Source organism: Alnus glutinosa, chromosome 8, assembly GCF_958979055.1.
Source record: "Alnus glutinosa chromosome 8, dhAlnGlut1.1, whole genome shotgun sequence".
Taxonomy (NCBI): Eukaryota; Viridiplantae; Streptophyta; class Magnoliopsida; order Fagales; family Betulaceae; genus Alnus; species Alnus glutinosa.
The window spans coordinates 3,899,233-3,916,657 of record NC_084893.1 but is presented as its reverse complement, the minus strand read 5'-3'; the positions used below and the strand labels follow the sequence as shown (position 1 = coordinate 3,916,657).

The following is a 17,425-nucleotide window of genomic DNA, read 5'->3' as shown; positions in this document are numbered from 1 at the left end:
CCAATCTTGGATTCAAATACTGGAAATACCAGATTAAAGTTGTTTAATCTATTCCAAAATATGTTGGGCGTAGCTGTAGCCACAATAAATTAATGGGTTAAATATTTGTTTAATATATGTGTTTTACGTCGATATTTTATAAACGCAGTTTATACTTCTATCTATTTTTCTGTTCAAAAACTAAACATCTCATCACGTCAAACCTATCAGCGCAGTCATCGATAAGTTTGACGTGGCGGCCGATAAGCTTTTGGACAGAAAATGGATAGAAGTATAAATGCGTTTATAACATGCCTACATGTACAAATTTGTGACATTTTTACAGACTAAATAAAGTGGCTATTTGATAAACAGAAAAAACTCAGGAACTAAAAAAAAAATTTAAGCCTAAGTTAATGAAAGCTGATTTCTGCCAGAGAAAACGACCGTATTGGACTACAATCACAGTGGAACCAAGCAGCCAAAGGCCAAAGCAAATAGTTAGTGAATAAGACAAGATCCTCCACATATTATTAAATCTTCCATGTTTTTTCTCCCTTCCCTGCATCAGACACTGGACTTTCCTCATTCCCACTGGCAACCATGCATATTCCAGCAGTAGATACGATATTGATTGTTGTCAGGCTTCAGGCAGATCACCATTGTCATCAAAGTTGTAACCCAACTAATATAAGTTGTATGTAGAGTGTAGCATCTCTTAAAATTGACATATTTGCCTTTTTTTAGCTTAAAATGCTCCACGCGAGAACAAGGTCAAGTACATAGAATCATAGCTAATGCATGAGGCAAGCACAAAACTGTGTTTAAGCTACAAAAACTGTGCTCAAGTTACAATAAGAGCAAAATTCTGACCAACTACAGTAGATGCATCCGCTCCACATAAGATTGGTGCAGCCATCTATTAAGAGGCTCCCCGCATCCCACAAAACACCCAGAATTGCCATTCTCAGTGAAAAATGGGAAGCTAAATATGTTCAGCAGCTCCTGAACAGCCTGCCTCACCATAGACGATCCTGTCACTCTGCTCCGCCGGCCCCATCCGGTTACAATATCAATCCGGCTGGGACCTATCCCTGACATTAGCATTTGCTGGCGAAACCAAGCAAGTGTCCTTGACAGTGCTGTCACAGCCGTACCATCTGACATAACATGCAGGTTAATAAGCCAATAGCAGGAGCTCTTCTCTTTGACGGCATCTGGATACACATTCTTTTGTGCAGCCACTTCCCAAACTGAGCCTGCCTCCTCCTTGAGCCCTGACTTGTGAAGAAAATCTACCACTGCATCTACCAGTCCCCTCTTGCTCTCCCTATCCTCAGAATGCATCAGGTCCAGGAACTTGCTTACATGATTCCGCACATTTTGACCATCAGGTCCTGCTGCTGGCATGGACAGTAGAAATGTATGTGCAGGGTGGCGTGTGATGGTCATGAGCTTGCAACAAAACCCCATGTCATATGGTGACTGTGCTTCTGTACTACAACTGAGGAGCAATGTATAAGTTTGCAAAGAAGGGTTTAGACCCAAACCCACCATGCTCTGTAGTAAATTATACGCATCCGACAGCCGGTGCACCCTAAGGAAAGCGCTGAGCAGGGAATTGCAAGTGGGCACATTAGGCCGCAAACCAGCATAGAGCATTGCTTGGTACCAATCCCAGGCCTTCTCAACATTACCAGCCTTTCCCCACAAGTCAACTAAAAGACCATAAACAGGTTCATCCGGGACCCAGTTTTTCTGTTTCATTTCTACAAAAACTGCTTCTGCTTCCTCAAGGTACCCACAATGGCCAAGCACCTCCATCACTATGCTATAACTCACTTTATCAGGTTCAAATCCTGCATTCTGCATATCGCGATAAAGCTTCAAGGCGGTTTCATAGTTCCTTGCTTTGGCTTGCAAAGCAATCATGATATTATAGGTGACTAAATTAGGAACACAACCCTGATCTCTCATCTCGCAGAATAGCGTTTGGGCTGCAGCCAAATTCCCAGCTTTCCCAAGGCAGTTGATTATAACACTGTAAGTAAATGTGTCAGGAGAAAGACCAGCCTCTTGCATTCTCTCATACATACACATGGCAACATCAAGAAAGCCAGATTTGGCATGGATGTCAATGAGTGTACAGTAAGTGACACGGTCAGGTTCACATCCTGCCTCCTGCATTTGATTGAAAACCCTGAGTGCTTCCTTCAAGTAGTTTGCACGGCCATAACTATGAATCAAACGGTTATATGTCACAACATTAGGCTGGCAACCATCCTTCACCATCTGATCAAGCAATTTGTTTATTGCGCCAAACTGCCTGGCTTTTCCAAGGTTGCCAACCATGGTGGTATAAGTGTGCCCATCATGCTTGAACCCAGGTTGCCGCTTCAACCAATAGAAAAAGCCAAGGGCAACTGAGTGGTCTTGAAGTTGCTTGAGAATCTGGTTTGCCTGAAACGCATCCATTGGATATCTGAGATCTCCAAGAGCCTTTTCAGCCGCAGGACCCCACTTCAGTTGTTGCAGTATTTGATAAACACTTCCCACAGCATGCCCAGGATTTGCAAACTGCCTCTTAATTGGAGCAATTCCTGTTGCCACTGCCATATCGCTGGGCGGTTTGTTAAAACCTCTATTGTGTCTGTTGAAACCTCTACTATTAGAACCCACAAACTCTGCATCTGAAGTCTGCACGTTCAAATTACAATTAGATGTGAAGCGGTTTGAATGAGCTCTTGTTCTCTCTGGTACAGTCTTCTTCTCATGAGCATCTGAAGATATACTGTGAGCTGCCACCGAATTCCCTGTTCCAGCATATGGACCATGCTTGAGACCTTTAACGAAATTGGATTTATCACCTTTACCCCTTGTTGCATGAACATTTGTTGTATCATTTGACCCAGCCGCTACCTGCGGAGATGATCTTGGATGAACACTGGAAAAGTTCTCTCTTTTGATGTGTCTCACATTTGCTGATTTGATGCTGGAGAGAGGCCTAGTGGGATCGACCATACAGTTCCCAGTTGAATTTAGTAGTCCATCTCCACCTGATAGAGGAAGCTTATAATTTACTAAATCAGACAGAAAATTTACCGTTGCAATGCCAGCCTTAACAAACTGGTCAGAGATAAGGGGTGATGACTGCACCACATCCTTTTGAGCAGCATCAATGCCAGTAGCATAACTTACACAATCAGATCTCCTCAAAGAACTGGGGGCAGAAACAACTTGTTTCAGAGGACTTGGGTGATCAACATTCTTAGCCTTCTGAGAACCTAGTACTTTAACTGACTCCTCTGAAACTAAGGTTCCTACTCTGCTCGAAGATGTGGATACTAAGGTGGATGGCTTTTGTGCAAGCAGAACTTCATTTCTTTTACTCTGCCTTCTTGAAACACAAGTTTCATCTTCAGGGCAAGTACATGAATTTCCATCTGCTGCACTGCATCGTGACCCATTAAGAAAAAAGGACCGAGCACTATTGGAAAGGTTACCGATATGTTTTGCTCGTAACATCTGCAGATACAGTAGCACCTTCACAATAAGGTTTCATGAATCATAAATCAAGTTAGAACCATACATATCAAATCAAAACATTTTCAACATCTAAAGTAGAAAATGCATATTTTACTTGCTCATATAGCAGCATCACTACTATAAGGCCATTCTCCTAATGCTATCCATCCAGTAAAGCATTTGTCAATCTATCAAAATGCACAAAGAATAAGATTTCAGAGCTTGTTTGCAATAAAGCATTATATGTACATACATAAAATATATTAGACATCTGTAAGGAAGAAAAAGAATTGATATATAACAAAGAAATTAATATGTTGATCTATTCTACCTAATATGCTATTATATGTATGTCTAATTTTATAACAAGCCTTTCAGTGGATTCTGTCCACTTCATCATACCTAGAATGTCAAGAGCCTGTAAACCAATAAAAAAGTGAACTTACTACAGGTGCACGAAATGTGTTTCATTCCTCCCTATGTAGCAATGACTGCATTATCATATAAGCTGCATGGGAAAAATGGCCTGGGCACATCACAAGAGAGAACACCCCAAACCACCTTGATTGGTGAAAACTATGGCAAAAAGAATTAAAGAATCATTTATTCCTTTATGCGCATACTTTCCAAACAAATGTTGAACTGGCAGACCAGATCATGTGATTTTCCAGAGAGAAATTATATTATGCACATCACCTTAGTCACACAGGAGACCAATTCAAAGTTGAATTTCAAACTCTAAAAGCTACATAACAAGTACAGATAATTCTACCCTGCCACTATCTAGCCCCTTCAACAAGAGATGACTTCTTGAAGTAATCATCATCTGCGATCAACCCAGATACCATTTCTTCGGCAAGAAATTGTTCGAAAACAACATGAAATTTCTGTCACAGCATAATACACAGTTGCTGTGCTCCCTAACTTTCTAATGGTAGCTTGATATAGAAGTTTGGGGTTAAAGACCACTAAATCTCCTCCAGACATGCTACTGGGGTCCCTTTAAATTCTGCTTCATTGTCTTAGTTACACTACAGGTTTGTGCAAAAGTTAAGGAACATCACCACCACACACCACCACTCTCAGTGACTTTTCATTATAATTGTAAGTTACTTCACATTCTTAGCATCTACACTTGAATGGACACCTCAAGAGTAATGAACCAGAAATAACACGAAGTCCTATCTTCTTTCAGAGGCGATTTTGACTTAACTGCATATATTTTATTGAATTGCTCACTGGAAGATGTCAAAATTGATGTGCTTCAACAATATACCGAGAAATCTAATGCTAGTTAAGAGAGCACATATAAACTATTAACTTATCTTAAGAACCATTACCAATTTACCTTCTTTTGTTAACAGTCATTGAAATAATTCTACTGATTTGCGAAAATACGATCCAAAACACTTTCAATCTTTTCTTCTATAACTAGTACTAAAAAGTGTTTTGTTTACCTTACTCCTTGTTTGACTGTATCAGAAGTCATGATTGCTGAGTAGCCTCACAAAGGCAAACGTTTTGTTGACAAGCATGAATAAAATCTTCATGCTCCCCCCCCCCCCCCCCCCCAAAAAAAAAAAAAAAGAAAAAAGAAAAAAAGAAGAAAAGAAAAGGTGCACTTCTAAATGTGACAGAAATAATCTTCCTAAAATTAATAAATTTCAAAACAAAAAACAATAAAATGGATGCCCGAGGTGATCCCTGGGAATTATTACAATCCCACAGCCATCAAGACCTAAAACAACAAAATGTTGAACTGGGTCATGGCAAAACTTGGATGTTCATTTTCTTGCTTCTAATAGGAAAAAAATCAGAACACTTGGGTTTTTTGCTAGAAAAAGAAAATTCTCTAAATAGATGCAAACAAACCATAACTGTTGGGGAAATTATCATTCCCAAAGTCAAAACAAGCACATGACCAGGCCTGTAGGCCCTGTCGATATATCCGACCCGAATAAAGGCCCATGAATATGAGTCAGTCATAAATGCCTCGGATAGTGGACACCTCGAGAACTTCTTAAACAATGTTATGAATGTCCTCAATTGCCAGAGCCGGGCATAAGTACAATTGATATGTCTCGGGACATCACTGTCCCAAGAACACAAAAAAGAATATACACAAAAGACCCATATCCAATTGGTCCCGAGAATGGTTTTCTTGGGACTACCATGAGGTGATATGGTTGGAATATGCTAGGATTCTTATCCCGATATTATAGTTAGGATTCATGGGATAGGCCTAATCCGTAATCCCTGGGAAGGCGCTGGAAGGTCTCTACCCCGGATTGTCCGGGAAGATCTTATCCCATAAGATATGAGATAAGAAGCCAATTCAAAACTCAGTTAAAATAAAAGTCCTACCCTAGTAGGGCTCCCCAAGAGATGAGACCTAACCCCACGCAATCTGGGATTAGAGTCCTAATTGAAGTATAATCAAAGCACTCCTAATGTATCAGAATTACATGCCTATAAATTATAGGCTGCTACCCCAAGTATCAAAACTCTATGATCTCTCTGACTTTACTGTGCTCTCATTCCCAAATATTTGTCTACAAGAATCTGACTTAGGCATCAGAGTGAGACCCCGTCAGCACACCCGACAAGCTCCTGTATCTAATCTTTTTTCTTGTAGGTTGTGGAGAGAGTGCTTTTAAAGGTGAAACGTGACCATACCGGAACTGTACCAAAAACAACCATTACCATAAAACATAATAAAAACCCAAATCATCCAAAACCCTTCATTCTACTGCCAATGTTCCTTCCATTATACATATAAAACAACAAAAACAAAAAAGCACAACTTAACCTCTTAAACACAAATTGTTCCACTATTATCACAAAGACACTGCAATAAATCATATTTTCACCACATCTAAGAATTATCCAACAAACCCATGTACCTCAATCACCACAAATGTAAAGAAAAAACAACGCCCTTGTCAAATAGCAAAACAAACGGTGCCCAAAAAACAAATACAGCTCATACCCAGCAACAATAATGCAACAAGATACTTTCAGATAGAGAATGAGAGAGCTACCTGAAATGGTGAATGGCTTTCTGGGTCTGTCTAGCGAGAGAGAGGCGCAGAAAGAGAAAGATAGAGATGGCGGCTCACCTTTCTCTGCTCGTCAACCCTGTGTTTTTTCCAAGCAAGTTGGGAGAGAGAGAGCCCGTAAGGTTAGCCCTGATATCACACTGCTTTTTTGAACATTTTTTCTTTATTTTTTAAGTTTTGCCTTTGTGTCATGGCTGGGTACACGTGGCGTGACCTTAACGGTTTGCACGTGAGAGGCAGAGGGTTCTATTGAGATTCCTTTTACATATTTGACCTTCAGGGGAATAGATTTGGTAAGCCCGTTTTCACCAATGTCTTTTGTACGGCATGGAGACACCCCAACTCAAATTAAAAGTCAACTTTTAAGTAAAACGATTCTAAAATGAGTGTGAGCCCTAAAGAGATTTATTGGATAAATTCTTTTGTGAAATTCTGGAATAATAGGATAAATGTGTGTTTTAAAATATTTTATTTTTTACAATTTTTTTTTATAATAATATGAATTATTTTAGTTGTTTTATATATTGTATGTGCCGAAAAGTTTGTATCATCTTAAGATATTATATAAAAACTCAACTTCATTTATATATATCCTAATTTTATGAGAGATGGGACATAAATATTCATTTATTTCTTATTAACCATGCATTAAACACTAGAGGTTAAGGTAATGTTCATAGTACAAATAAAAATTAAGCATTGATTCTTTAAACTACATAAAAGGTTGTTGTTGTCCAGAAAAATAAAATAAATTATACTTTACCCCTAAAAAAAAATGAAAATGGAATTATTAGAAATTTTTTTTTTCTTTTGCGAATAAATTTATTTGAAGTAAAAAAAGAAAAAGAAAAAGTCATAATAGGCTAACATCGTATTCCTCTATTGCGGTCAAAAAAAAAAAAAAAAGGTGTTGGTTTTCTTTCTTTGGTTGTTGCACAAGACACGAACAACGACCATTGACGCCCCTTGAACTGCCAAAGTCAACAAATTCTATGATGTGCGAAATCCAACGGATACGGTGATGCAGCTGTAACAGGGGGCTCGTGGGGAGGGGAGCACTTCAAAATCACGCGTAGTTTTTGTCTACGTGGACCAAGAAACGCCTCCCGATTCTCCAGCGACATTTGGTGGTCAAATGTTGCTTCTTCCCCAAGCAAAAATCTTTTTACTAATTCCTCGGGTGAGGATAATCCCGTAACAGCGGCAGCTTGATTTTGTTGTTTTTCAGATTTCAGATAGTGTTACTCTCGCGTGTATACATAGTAATGCTACTCGCTACCAACATGATGAGGGGATTATTATTATTATTTATTTAATTTAGTTTAGATTAAAGAAACGAATTGTCAGCACTAAAGTTACCAAAACGACAAAACTAGTTGGTAAGCATAGCAAATCCAATATATTTGGTAAGGTTGTTGGAAATACCATAAAGATTATTACAATGTAGAGAAATGTTACAAAATCTCTTGGTGTTTTCTTGCAATGACATAGAAGTAATTAAAAAATTATATTTATGTTCTTTTGGATGGCATTGATGTAATTTTTTAATCAAAAAAATTATATCTATGTCATTCCAGGAGACTACCAGGAGAACACAAGAAGATGCTATAGCATTCCTCTATAATGTATCCCGACGTCTTATCTTAGTTTATAAAAACCGAGGTTCAGTTTTGTAAAATTTTGAGAAATTATTTGGGTTTTGAATTTTTAAAAACAAAAAGGTAAAAAATTGTAAAAAATTAATCAAATGATTAATTTCTTAAAAAATTGTAAACGAATCATATCTCTAACAATATTGTTCACAACTTAGAAAACACAACTTAGAAAACAATACTGATTTGGATAAGGAAGTAACAACCCCAGGGCCCATCCCTTTCAACAGGGTTGTTTCGTTGGACAGGGTTGAAGGCCTTTGCACGGGTCATGCTCCTGTTTTCTGCTGGTTTGGTTTTATCTTCGCCTGGTGCGAACAGATCCTTGATTTTGTTCAAGGTTGATAGGGCCGGAACCTTTTCAATTCTTTTCGAGTTGGAAACTCATCATTCCCTCCTTTGTTACCATTTAGGCATTGTAATTTCAGATTGGGGTTTATTACCTTTCTACTTTCTTGTTTGTCTTGTTTGTAATATTTATTTTCTGTTAAGCTTTGGTATGTCAAGGCTTTAGTTTGTAATTTCGTTTTCAAGTACCTAAAAAAAAAAAAAAAAAAAAATACATAATCAAAATGTGTCATCCAAAGTCAAACCGGGTGTTATTCAAAACAAATTCCCAGTCTAGGTCTCAATATGCTAAGCCACACTAAAACTCTAATTGTTGAAATGCCTAGCCTCGATAATCAGCCCACTACGCATTGCGAGCTACTATAACTATGAAATTCACAAATTTTACAAGTGAAATAGTGAGTCTACGACTCAATAAGCAAGAACACAAGCAACTATAATGTGATGTGAGCCTTATTAATTTTGATAAAATCTTTCTCTAATTTGTTGAACTAAAAGCAAACTAGATTAACACGAGTTACCATGGCGAACGGGAGGCAACATTAGAGCTTGTCTTCGCACCACACCACACCACATACAATTTCTCCATGCATGCAACATGGGTTAGGGTGGCGGCAATTTGAGTCATCGTATATTTGCACAAATAGTGCAACTCCACTGCGCGCACTATGTGGTGACCACGTGAGTCCCTACTAACCTCTGCCTGCCGGGGTGCGCTACAGAATCGTCATGCGATGCTGCAACATTGTGCACAGGCTATTATGCACTGCAAAGGTTTGTCGTGCTACTCGATCGGGTTCATCCCAAACTATGATACCCAAATTGTGTACCTTGATACCCAAATTGGGTTGCAATCCAGCCGTGAAATCTCAAATTTTATCATGCCTTCATATTTTCTCTTTTTAATTTCATAATATTTTCCAACACAGAATATGTTATAAATTATTAGTTGATTAAAAAAAATGACAAAAATTTATTACAAACTGATTTGTAAAAAACTATACAAACTAGTATTTAAAAGTGACACGTGTCATTTAAGCTATTAAAAAATGTGACATAAATTTCTTACAAACCAGTTTATAGAAAATTTTGTACAATCCATATACAAGAGTAACAAGTATCATTTAAGCATATGGAAGCACATGTTTTGTTATTAATGTTATTAAAAAAATATGTGATAATCACATACTATTAAAATAACATGTACTTCTTACATGCTAAGTGATACATGTCAATATTAGATATGATTTGTCCTATCATATGTGAGAAGTACATGCAATTAAAAACGCGTGCTTCTCACATGTAAGAGACACATATTACTATTAAAAAAAAAAAAAATTACCAGTTTTTTTCAACAAATGCAACTCTAAACATAAAAGAAGGTGAAAAAAAACTATAGATGGAACTGGATTTTTTGCCGTGTCTAGCGGTGATCGGAGGTTTATGGTGTAACGCCCCCAAACCGCTAAGGGTTAGATTCGTCCATTTTCATACACCAAACTGCAAAGATTCGTAAGGTCTGCCAACAACCTAGCTAATATGCTGAATTTAATAACAAAAATAATAAAGATTTTAAAACTCAGAGCTTTAATAAATGCGGAAACAGTTATTTCAAAATGAACAATTATGTTTGATTCAATAATTGAAAATCTAAAGAAAAACTAAATTTATTGTGCAAGTGCACTTATTAAGGTAACTGAGATGCAATGTCCTAATGCTAGCCTAGATCCCATCCCGGCCGCCTAGGTCTCTCTGCTCATAACCTGAAAACAAAACAAAATAAGGGGTGAGCGAAAAATGCTCAGCAAGGTAACCCTCAACCATAAAACGGTTGAGTTAACTTCATTTTCTTTAAAACAATTATTAAAATACACTTGAAATCTAAATTTCTAGAATACAAATAATAAAAAAATTCGGCATTTTATTTAACACATAAAATTACTGGTTGATAAATAAATTCCTCATATGTAGGGCCCATGTACACTATTACGCCCTGTGTACTAGGGTTGCGCGGTCTACTGCGACCTCAGGCAGGTAAACTGTGGCCACAGGCCCTGCCCCGTCAGCTAATTAATTGAAGTGCACTTAGCATGACATAGGGATGGATCCGCTTTCTCTAAGTCCTTGAGCGGTTGCACTTCCATCCAAGCAACGGTACCGAGCTTAATCTCTGCAAATCTCTGTGAATATATCTGGGGCTAAAATAATAGTCTCCTCCACACACACGTGCCTCATTTTCAAAAATTATTCTTATTCCTTTGATAACTCGGGAGGCCACGTGTGGGGAGGGTTTTTGCTCTCCTTTTCTCATTAATTTTAAAAAAAACTGTAACTTCCCGTCTCGGGAACCAACTATACACAATATACGAATCATTAGAAAAATCCTTTATAACCAAAGCTTCTTTCAAAACAGTGATTTCAAGATTAACATTTATACCAACAATTTTCGTCTCAAAACTATTTTTAAAACAGTTCTTCATGCATCAATATAATTTGAAATACGGAACAAGAACAATTAATTTCAAATATGCTAATAAAATGATAAAGAAATAGGACTTAAAACAATTTGAGAAGGGGTAGAGGATCCCTTGCATCTCTGATTGCAATAAGTCGCTGGATTATCTCAACTGCTAACTAGTCACCTGGTACAAGTTTAAATAAATCAATACCTCGTGCTAGTCACTAAACTACACACTAACACCCCTAGAATTGGTCTTGCTAACCTACTGAGAATGGATTCCTTAGGTATGTTTAACAACAATAATTATTCTAATAATAATTAAATCATTAAATAAGTAATAACACATTTTCTTTTATTGACATTAGAAATACGACTCCATAAAGGTAATTGTCATCAGAAATTGTTTTTATAATTATAGAGTTTAATAAATTCTGATATCACAATCTATACCCTTAAGTAAAATAATTTATAAAAATAATCCATGATTTTTAAGGAATTTACAAGAAGATTTGAATGTTTACATTAAACTACTTTGTATCAAAATAGAATTTTCAGGATTAAACATCCATCTGAAAAGAATTTATGGCAACATGTGAGTAGAAGAAAAAGAAACACAATCAAATAAACAACAATTTATAATTTTTTTCCCAAAGTAGCATCCGGTTGAATTGAAAAGGGAGAGAATTTTATAATACAACAAATCTGAATTTGAGTTAGGCCAGGATAAGAAGAGAAAAGAGAAAATATATATATATATATATATATATATATATATATATATATATATATATATATATATATATATATATATATACTTCCCGGTGGTGTTTGGAAAAAGAAAGAATAAAGAGAAAAAGAAGAATACAAAGGTTGATAGAAAAGAAAAAAAAAAACAAGAGAAAAGTAAGACAATAGACCATGTGACGTTGGTGTTTGGGGAAAAACAAAGGAGAGAGAAAAAGGCATCATGCAATTCAATGTAATAGTCCACTTTTGTAATAAAATAGCTAGTAAAGAAAGAAAGGTATGTATGCCTGCTACAGAGATTAAAGATAAGAAGCAAAGATGGGAAAAAGCCATTGTTACATACCTTACGCACGGTTGTGCGAGAGAGGGAGACGGCTTGAGAGTGTTTTGAGGTTGGGGAAAGTGAAAGTGACGGCAGGATATTTACTTATAGGGGTAGAGTTTTATTCTTTGACTACTAGGGTTTTATATAATAAAACATGTGTTTTAATAAGAATAAAATTGCATAAAAATATAAACTCTGGTCCTCATATTTTTTTTTTTTTTTTTTATAAATATAAAATATAAAAGTGGAACTTAAATTGATATAAATTTATTAAATTTAAAAGTAGGTGTTTTAATAAAATATTTGAGTGGTTATTCAATATCAAGAAATATGAATTAATATCAAGAAATAAAAATTCATATGTAAAATCATGTGTTTATTATTCCCGTCTAGTTATCCATTCTCATAGGTGGTAAAGACTATTCTACCCTTGAAAAAGGGTCGGGGTTATTACAATCTCCCCTCCTTATAAGAATTTCGTCCTCGAAATTCGGTAATCGACTACGACAGTAGCTATGAAAGGTACCTGATAAATCAAAGACGTACTTAGTCTGTTCTTCAACTCCTTAATAAATCAGTCCCATGCTTGACGAGACCGGGAACTAAGGCCGTGCGCTTTGGTTCATCTGGTGTACACCCTGAGGTTGTTATTGCACATGTTAATCGAATAGTTAACTACTAGGCCTACTCAAATCCAAAATTAGTTTTACCTACCTCAGCTTCCTTATTCTACTAGGCAAACAAATGCGGGTAATTGTCACGCATAGTCTCTTCCAATTCCCACGAAGCTTCCTCTGGCGATTGGTGGTTACTCCACATTACCTTAACCATTGGGATCCGTCTCCGGCGTAATTCGTTCTCTTTCTTATCAATGATCTTCATGGGTACCTCCTCGTATGACAAATTTTCCCGTAAGGGAATCGTTTCAGCCTCCAACACGTGTGAGGGGTCTGCGATATATTTTCGTAATGCCGATACATGGAAGACATTGTGCACTCCAGACAAACATGGCGGTAATGCTAAGCGATATGCTAAAGGGCCAACTCGATCCAATATCTCGTAGGGTCCGATGTATCGAGGGTTCAGCTTACCTCTCTTCCCAAAACGTGTCACTCCTTTCATTGGTGCTACCTTAAGAAATACTTTATCTCCATTTGCAAACTCCAGATCTCTCCATCGGTGATCCGCGTAGCTTTTTTGTCGGTTTTGAGCCTCGGTCAATCTCTGTCGGATTAGCGTAACCTTCTCTGCCGTTTCCTGAATTAACTCTGGTTCTGTCAATTGTCGTTCTCCAACCTCGTCCCAATAGAGTGGTGATCGGCACTTTCTTCCGTAAAGGGCTTCATATGGTGCCATCTTGATGCTTGCTTGGTAGCTATTATTGTATGCAAATTCTATTAAAGGAATATACTGACTCCAACTACCTTTGAAATCTAGAACACACGCTCTCAACATGTCTTCCAATGTCTGGATTGTTCTTTCCAATTGCCCGTCCGTCTGAGGGTGGAACGCAGTACTAAAGTTCAGCTTCGTTCCCATTGCGGCTTGCAGGCTCTGCCAAAATCGAGAAGTAAAGCGTGGGTCACGATCTGAAATGATTGACACTGGCACACCGTGTAGTCGTACAATCTCACTCACATACTCCTTTGCCAAACGACTCATGTCATATGTTGTTTTAATGGGCAGAAAATGTGCTGACTTTGTCAGACAATCGACCACTACCCAAACTGCACCCAATCCCGTCACCGTCTTCGGTAAACTTGTGACGAAGTCCATGGCTATATGTTCCCACTTCCATTCTGGAATGGTTAATGGTTTGAGCATTCCCGCTGGTTTCTGATGTTCTGCTTTGATCCGCTGACAGGTAAGGCAACGTTCTACAGACTGTGCAACTTCCCTCTTCATGTCGTTCCACCAATAGTGCTCCTTTAAGTCCCGATACATTTTAGTGCTTCCCGGATGTACTGTATACAGTGATTGGTGAGCTTCTGCTAAGATCACTCTTTTTAGATTGTCTTCCTTCGGTACACATAAACGGTTTCGGTACCTTAGCGCCCCGTCTTCAGAAATACTAAAATCTTCTCGTCCACTTTTACCGACTTCCGCCCGGATTTTCACTAGTTCATCATCTGCTAGCTAGGTCACTCTAATCTGTTCTAGTAAAGTTGGTTCCAAGGTTAACTTTCCGAGGTAAGACTGCACTTCTTCCACTGCCAGTTCAATGCCCGCTCTATCCATATCCAGAAGTAACTCCTTTTGAGTTGTAAACATTGCTGCTACCCTTCCCACTGTAGTCTTCCTGCTGAGGGCGTCGGCCACCACGTTTGCTTTCCCAGGGTGATAGTTGATGGAGCAGTCGTAATCACTGAGGAGTTCTAGCCACCGTCTTTGGCGCATGTTGAGTTCCTTCTAGGTAAAGAAATACTTTAAGCTCTTGTGATCTGTGTAAATTTCGCAATGCTCCCCGTAAAGATAGTGTCGCCAAATCTTCAAGGCGAAAACCACTGCAGCAAGCTCAAGATCATGAGTCGAATAATTACGTTCATGCACTTTTAGTTGCCTTGAGGCATAGGCAATCACTTTCCCGTTTTGCATCAAAACACAACCTAATCCATTGTAGGAAGCGTCGCTGTAAATTACGAATCCACCAGTCCCGGATGGGAGAGTGAGAACAGGTGCTGTGACCAATCGGTGTTTCAGCTCTTGAAAACTCCTTTCACAATCCTCCGACCAAATGAACGCCTCATTCTTCTTGGTAAGTTTGGTTAAGGGTGCAGCTAGCTTGGAAAACCCTTCAACGAATCTTCTATAATAACCTGCGAGGCCCAAGAAGCTTCGTATCTCATGGACACTCGTAGGCCTTGCCCAATTAACCACGGCCTCCACCTTACTGGGATCCACCGAAATTCCTTCCTTTGATATAACATGCCCTAAGAATGTTACTTCTCCCAACCAAAATTCACACTTCTTAAATTTCGCAAAAAGTTTATGTTTCCTCAAGATACTCAATACCGTAGACAAATGCTCCTCGTGCTCTTCTCGACTCTTCGAATAAATTAATATATCATCAATAAATACCACCACACACCTATCAACGAGTTCTCGAAAGGTTCGATTCATCATGTCCATGAATGCGGCCGGCGCATTGGTTAGTCCGAACGGCATCACTAGGAACTCGTAGTGCCCATAACGTGTTCTAAATGCTGTCTTTTGGATATCTTCTTCCTTAATCTTGAGTTGATGGTATCCGGACCTTAGGTCGATCTTAGAGAATACTTGGGAACCGTGTAATTGATCAAAAAGATCATCAATTCTTGGTAGCGGGTATTTGTTCTTGACGGTTACCTTGTTCAATTCCCTATAGTCGATACACAACCTCATCGATCCATCCTTTTTCTTCACAAATAAAACGGGCGCTCCCCAAGGAGATACACTTGGGCGAATGAATCCTCTGTCTAGGAGTTCTTGCAATTGCTCTTTCAACTCTCTCAGTTCGAGTGGTGCCATCCGGTACGGTGCCTTGGATATAGGTCCCGTGCCCGGTAATAAGTCTATGGTAAACTCGATCTCTCTGTCGGGAGGTAACCCAGGTAGTTCCTCCGGAAACACATCCACAAAATCCCGCACGATAGGAATCTCCTCGAGCATTGCTTCTGGTGCTTCTTTTGTCACACACGCCAAGAATCCCGAACACCCTTGCTTCAAAAGCCGAGTCGCTTGCATTGCTGATACTAGCTTGGGTAAGTTGAAACTTCTATTCCCTTGAATTTTGAATTCTGCTGCTCCTGGTGGTCTAAACACTACTTCCTTGCAAAAACAGTCGACACAAGCATGGTACATGGATAACCAATCCATACCTAGGATCACGTCAAACCCGCTCATTTCAAACATAACAAGATTAGCCGGCATGACATGAACTTGTATGGAAATAGGGCAGTTTCTAACTACTGAAGTACACACTACAGTTTTCCCTACAGGGGTAGCTACTGCTAGGTTTACATCTAACCATTCAGACATCAAGTTACAGTCTCGGGAAAAAAAGTATGACACAAATGAATGCGTTGCACCAGAGTCAAAGAGCACAGTAGCCTGGTGGGATGAAATCAAAAGTGTACCTGTCACTACTTCGTTTGACGCTGCTGCATCACCTGGAGTCAGGGCATATACACGTGCAGGCGCAGTATTCCGTTGTTCCCCTGGGCGATTCTGATTGGTTGGATTATTGCCAGGGGCCCTGCAATCCTTAGCGAGGTGTCCTGGTCCACCACATCGATAACAACCCGGCTGTCCGAGTCGGCATCTCCCATAATGCATTTTCCCACAAGTCTGGCACATAGGGCGTTGTCCACCTCCTCCCTGATGATGAGGCTGCTGATGGGCCGTGTTTCTTCCACCCGTTGGGTTGAATCTTCTTTTGTTGTGATCATGGGAATTTCCACCATAACTACTCCCTTGTGGAGCACTCCTCTTTCTATGGTTGAAGTGCTCTGCATTGATATTCAGTGTCCGCTCCACCACCGCCGCTTTGTTGACAAGTTCCGTTAGATTTCCAATTTCGAATGCAACCACCTGGTTCATGATCCTTGGCTGTAAGCCCCTTTCGAACTTTCTTGCCTTTAGGTCTTCCGTGGGTACTAAGTACGGCGCGAACCGTGATAGTTCTATGAACCTTGCTGCATATTGCTCCATTGTCGACGACCCTTGTACTAGGTCTGTAAATTCTTGTGCCTTAGTCAGTCGAACTGACTGAGGAAAGAAGCGTTCCAGGAATGCATCTTTGAAGTTCTTCCAGGTGATTGGTACGCCTTCACCTACCTATTGTTGCAGGTGGTCATTCTTTGATGTCCACCAACGTTCTGCTTCAGTTGTTAATTTGAAAGTAGCATAGCTAACCATCTGTTCATCCGTACAACACATAACCTCCATTAGCTTCTCTATCTGCAATACCCAGTTCTCTGCAGCCACCACATCCGGAAGTCCTTCAAAACTAGGGGGGTGTTGCTTATTGAATTGTTCAAAAGTACAACCCCGTTGTTCTTCTTCATTCTGTCTCACCTCTCGGTTAGCATTTGCACCCATCTTCAATAGGTCCACCAGTTGAGCAGCCAATGCGGTCAAAGTCTCGGGGTTTCCGTTCGGCGCCTGGTTTCCCACATTTTCGCTATTCTCGTTCTCAGGGAGATTTCCTTGGTTGCGAGTGTGGGGTGCCATCTATACAATTGATGTTATAAGCATTAGTGTTAAAAAAAATAGGGAATGATTCCCTAGCACTGAATACAAGACAAAAGGGATTGACTCTGCTAGGCCGGAATGTGATTCCCCATTACCC

The 17,425-nt window shown here is 39.1% G+C and overlaps 1 protein-coding gene across 6 annotated transcripts; it reads right to left on the bottom strand.

The window, feature by feature from the left end:
* Window positions 1-369: 369 nt before the first annotated feature.
* LOC133874936 (pentatricopeptide repeat-containing protein At1g74750-like) lies at window positions 370-6,703 on the bottom strand. 6 transcript variants are annotated; one of them, XM_062312876.1, is made up of 4 exons: window positions 6,546-6,694; window positions 3,951-4,012; window positions 3,620-3,692; window positions 370-3,504 (listed from the first exon to the last, which is right to left on the bottom strand). In XM_062312876.1, exons 3-4 carry the CDS (start codon window positions 3,635-3,637, stop codon window positions 856-858), a joined length of 2,667 nt encoding a protein of 888 aa, XP_062168860.1. In that variant the 5' UTR covers window positions 3,638-3,692; window positions 3,951-4,012; window positions 6,546-6,694; the 3' UTR covers window positions 370-855. The 6 variants fall into 6 exon arrangements, with proteins under 6 accessions (XP_062168860.1, XP_062168858.1, XP_062168859.1 ...); XM_062312874.1 differs by lacking the exon at window positions 3,951-4,012 and having other exon boundaries at window positions 370-3,522; window positions 6,546-6,700; XM_062312875.1 differs by lacking the exon at window positions 3,951-4,012 and having other exon boundaries at window positions 6,546-6,700.
* Between the last annotated feature and the right edge of the window lie 10,722 nt (window positions 6,704-17,425).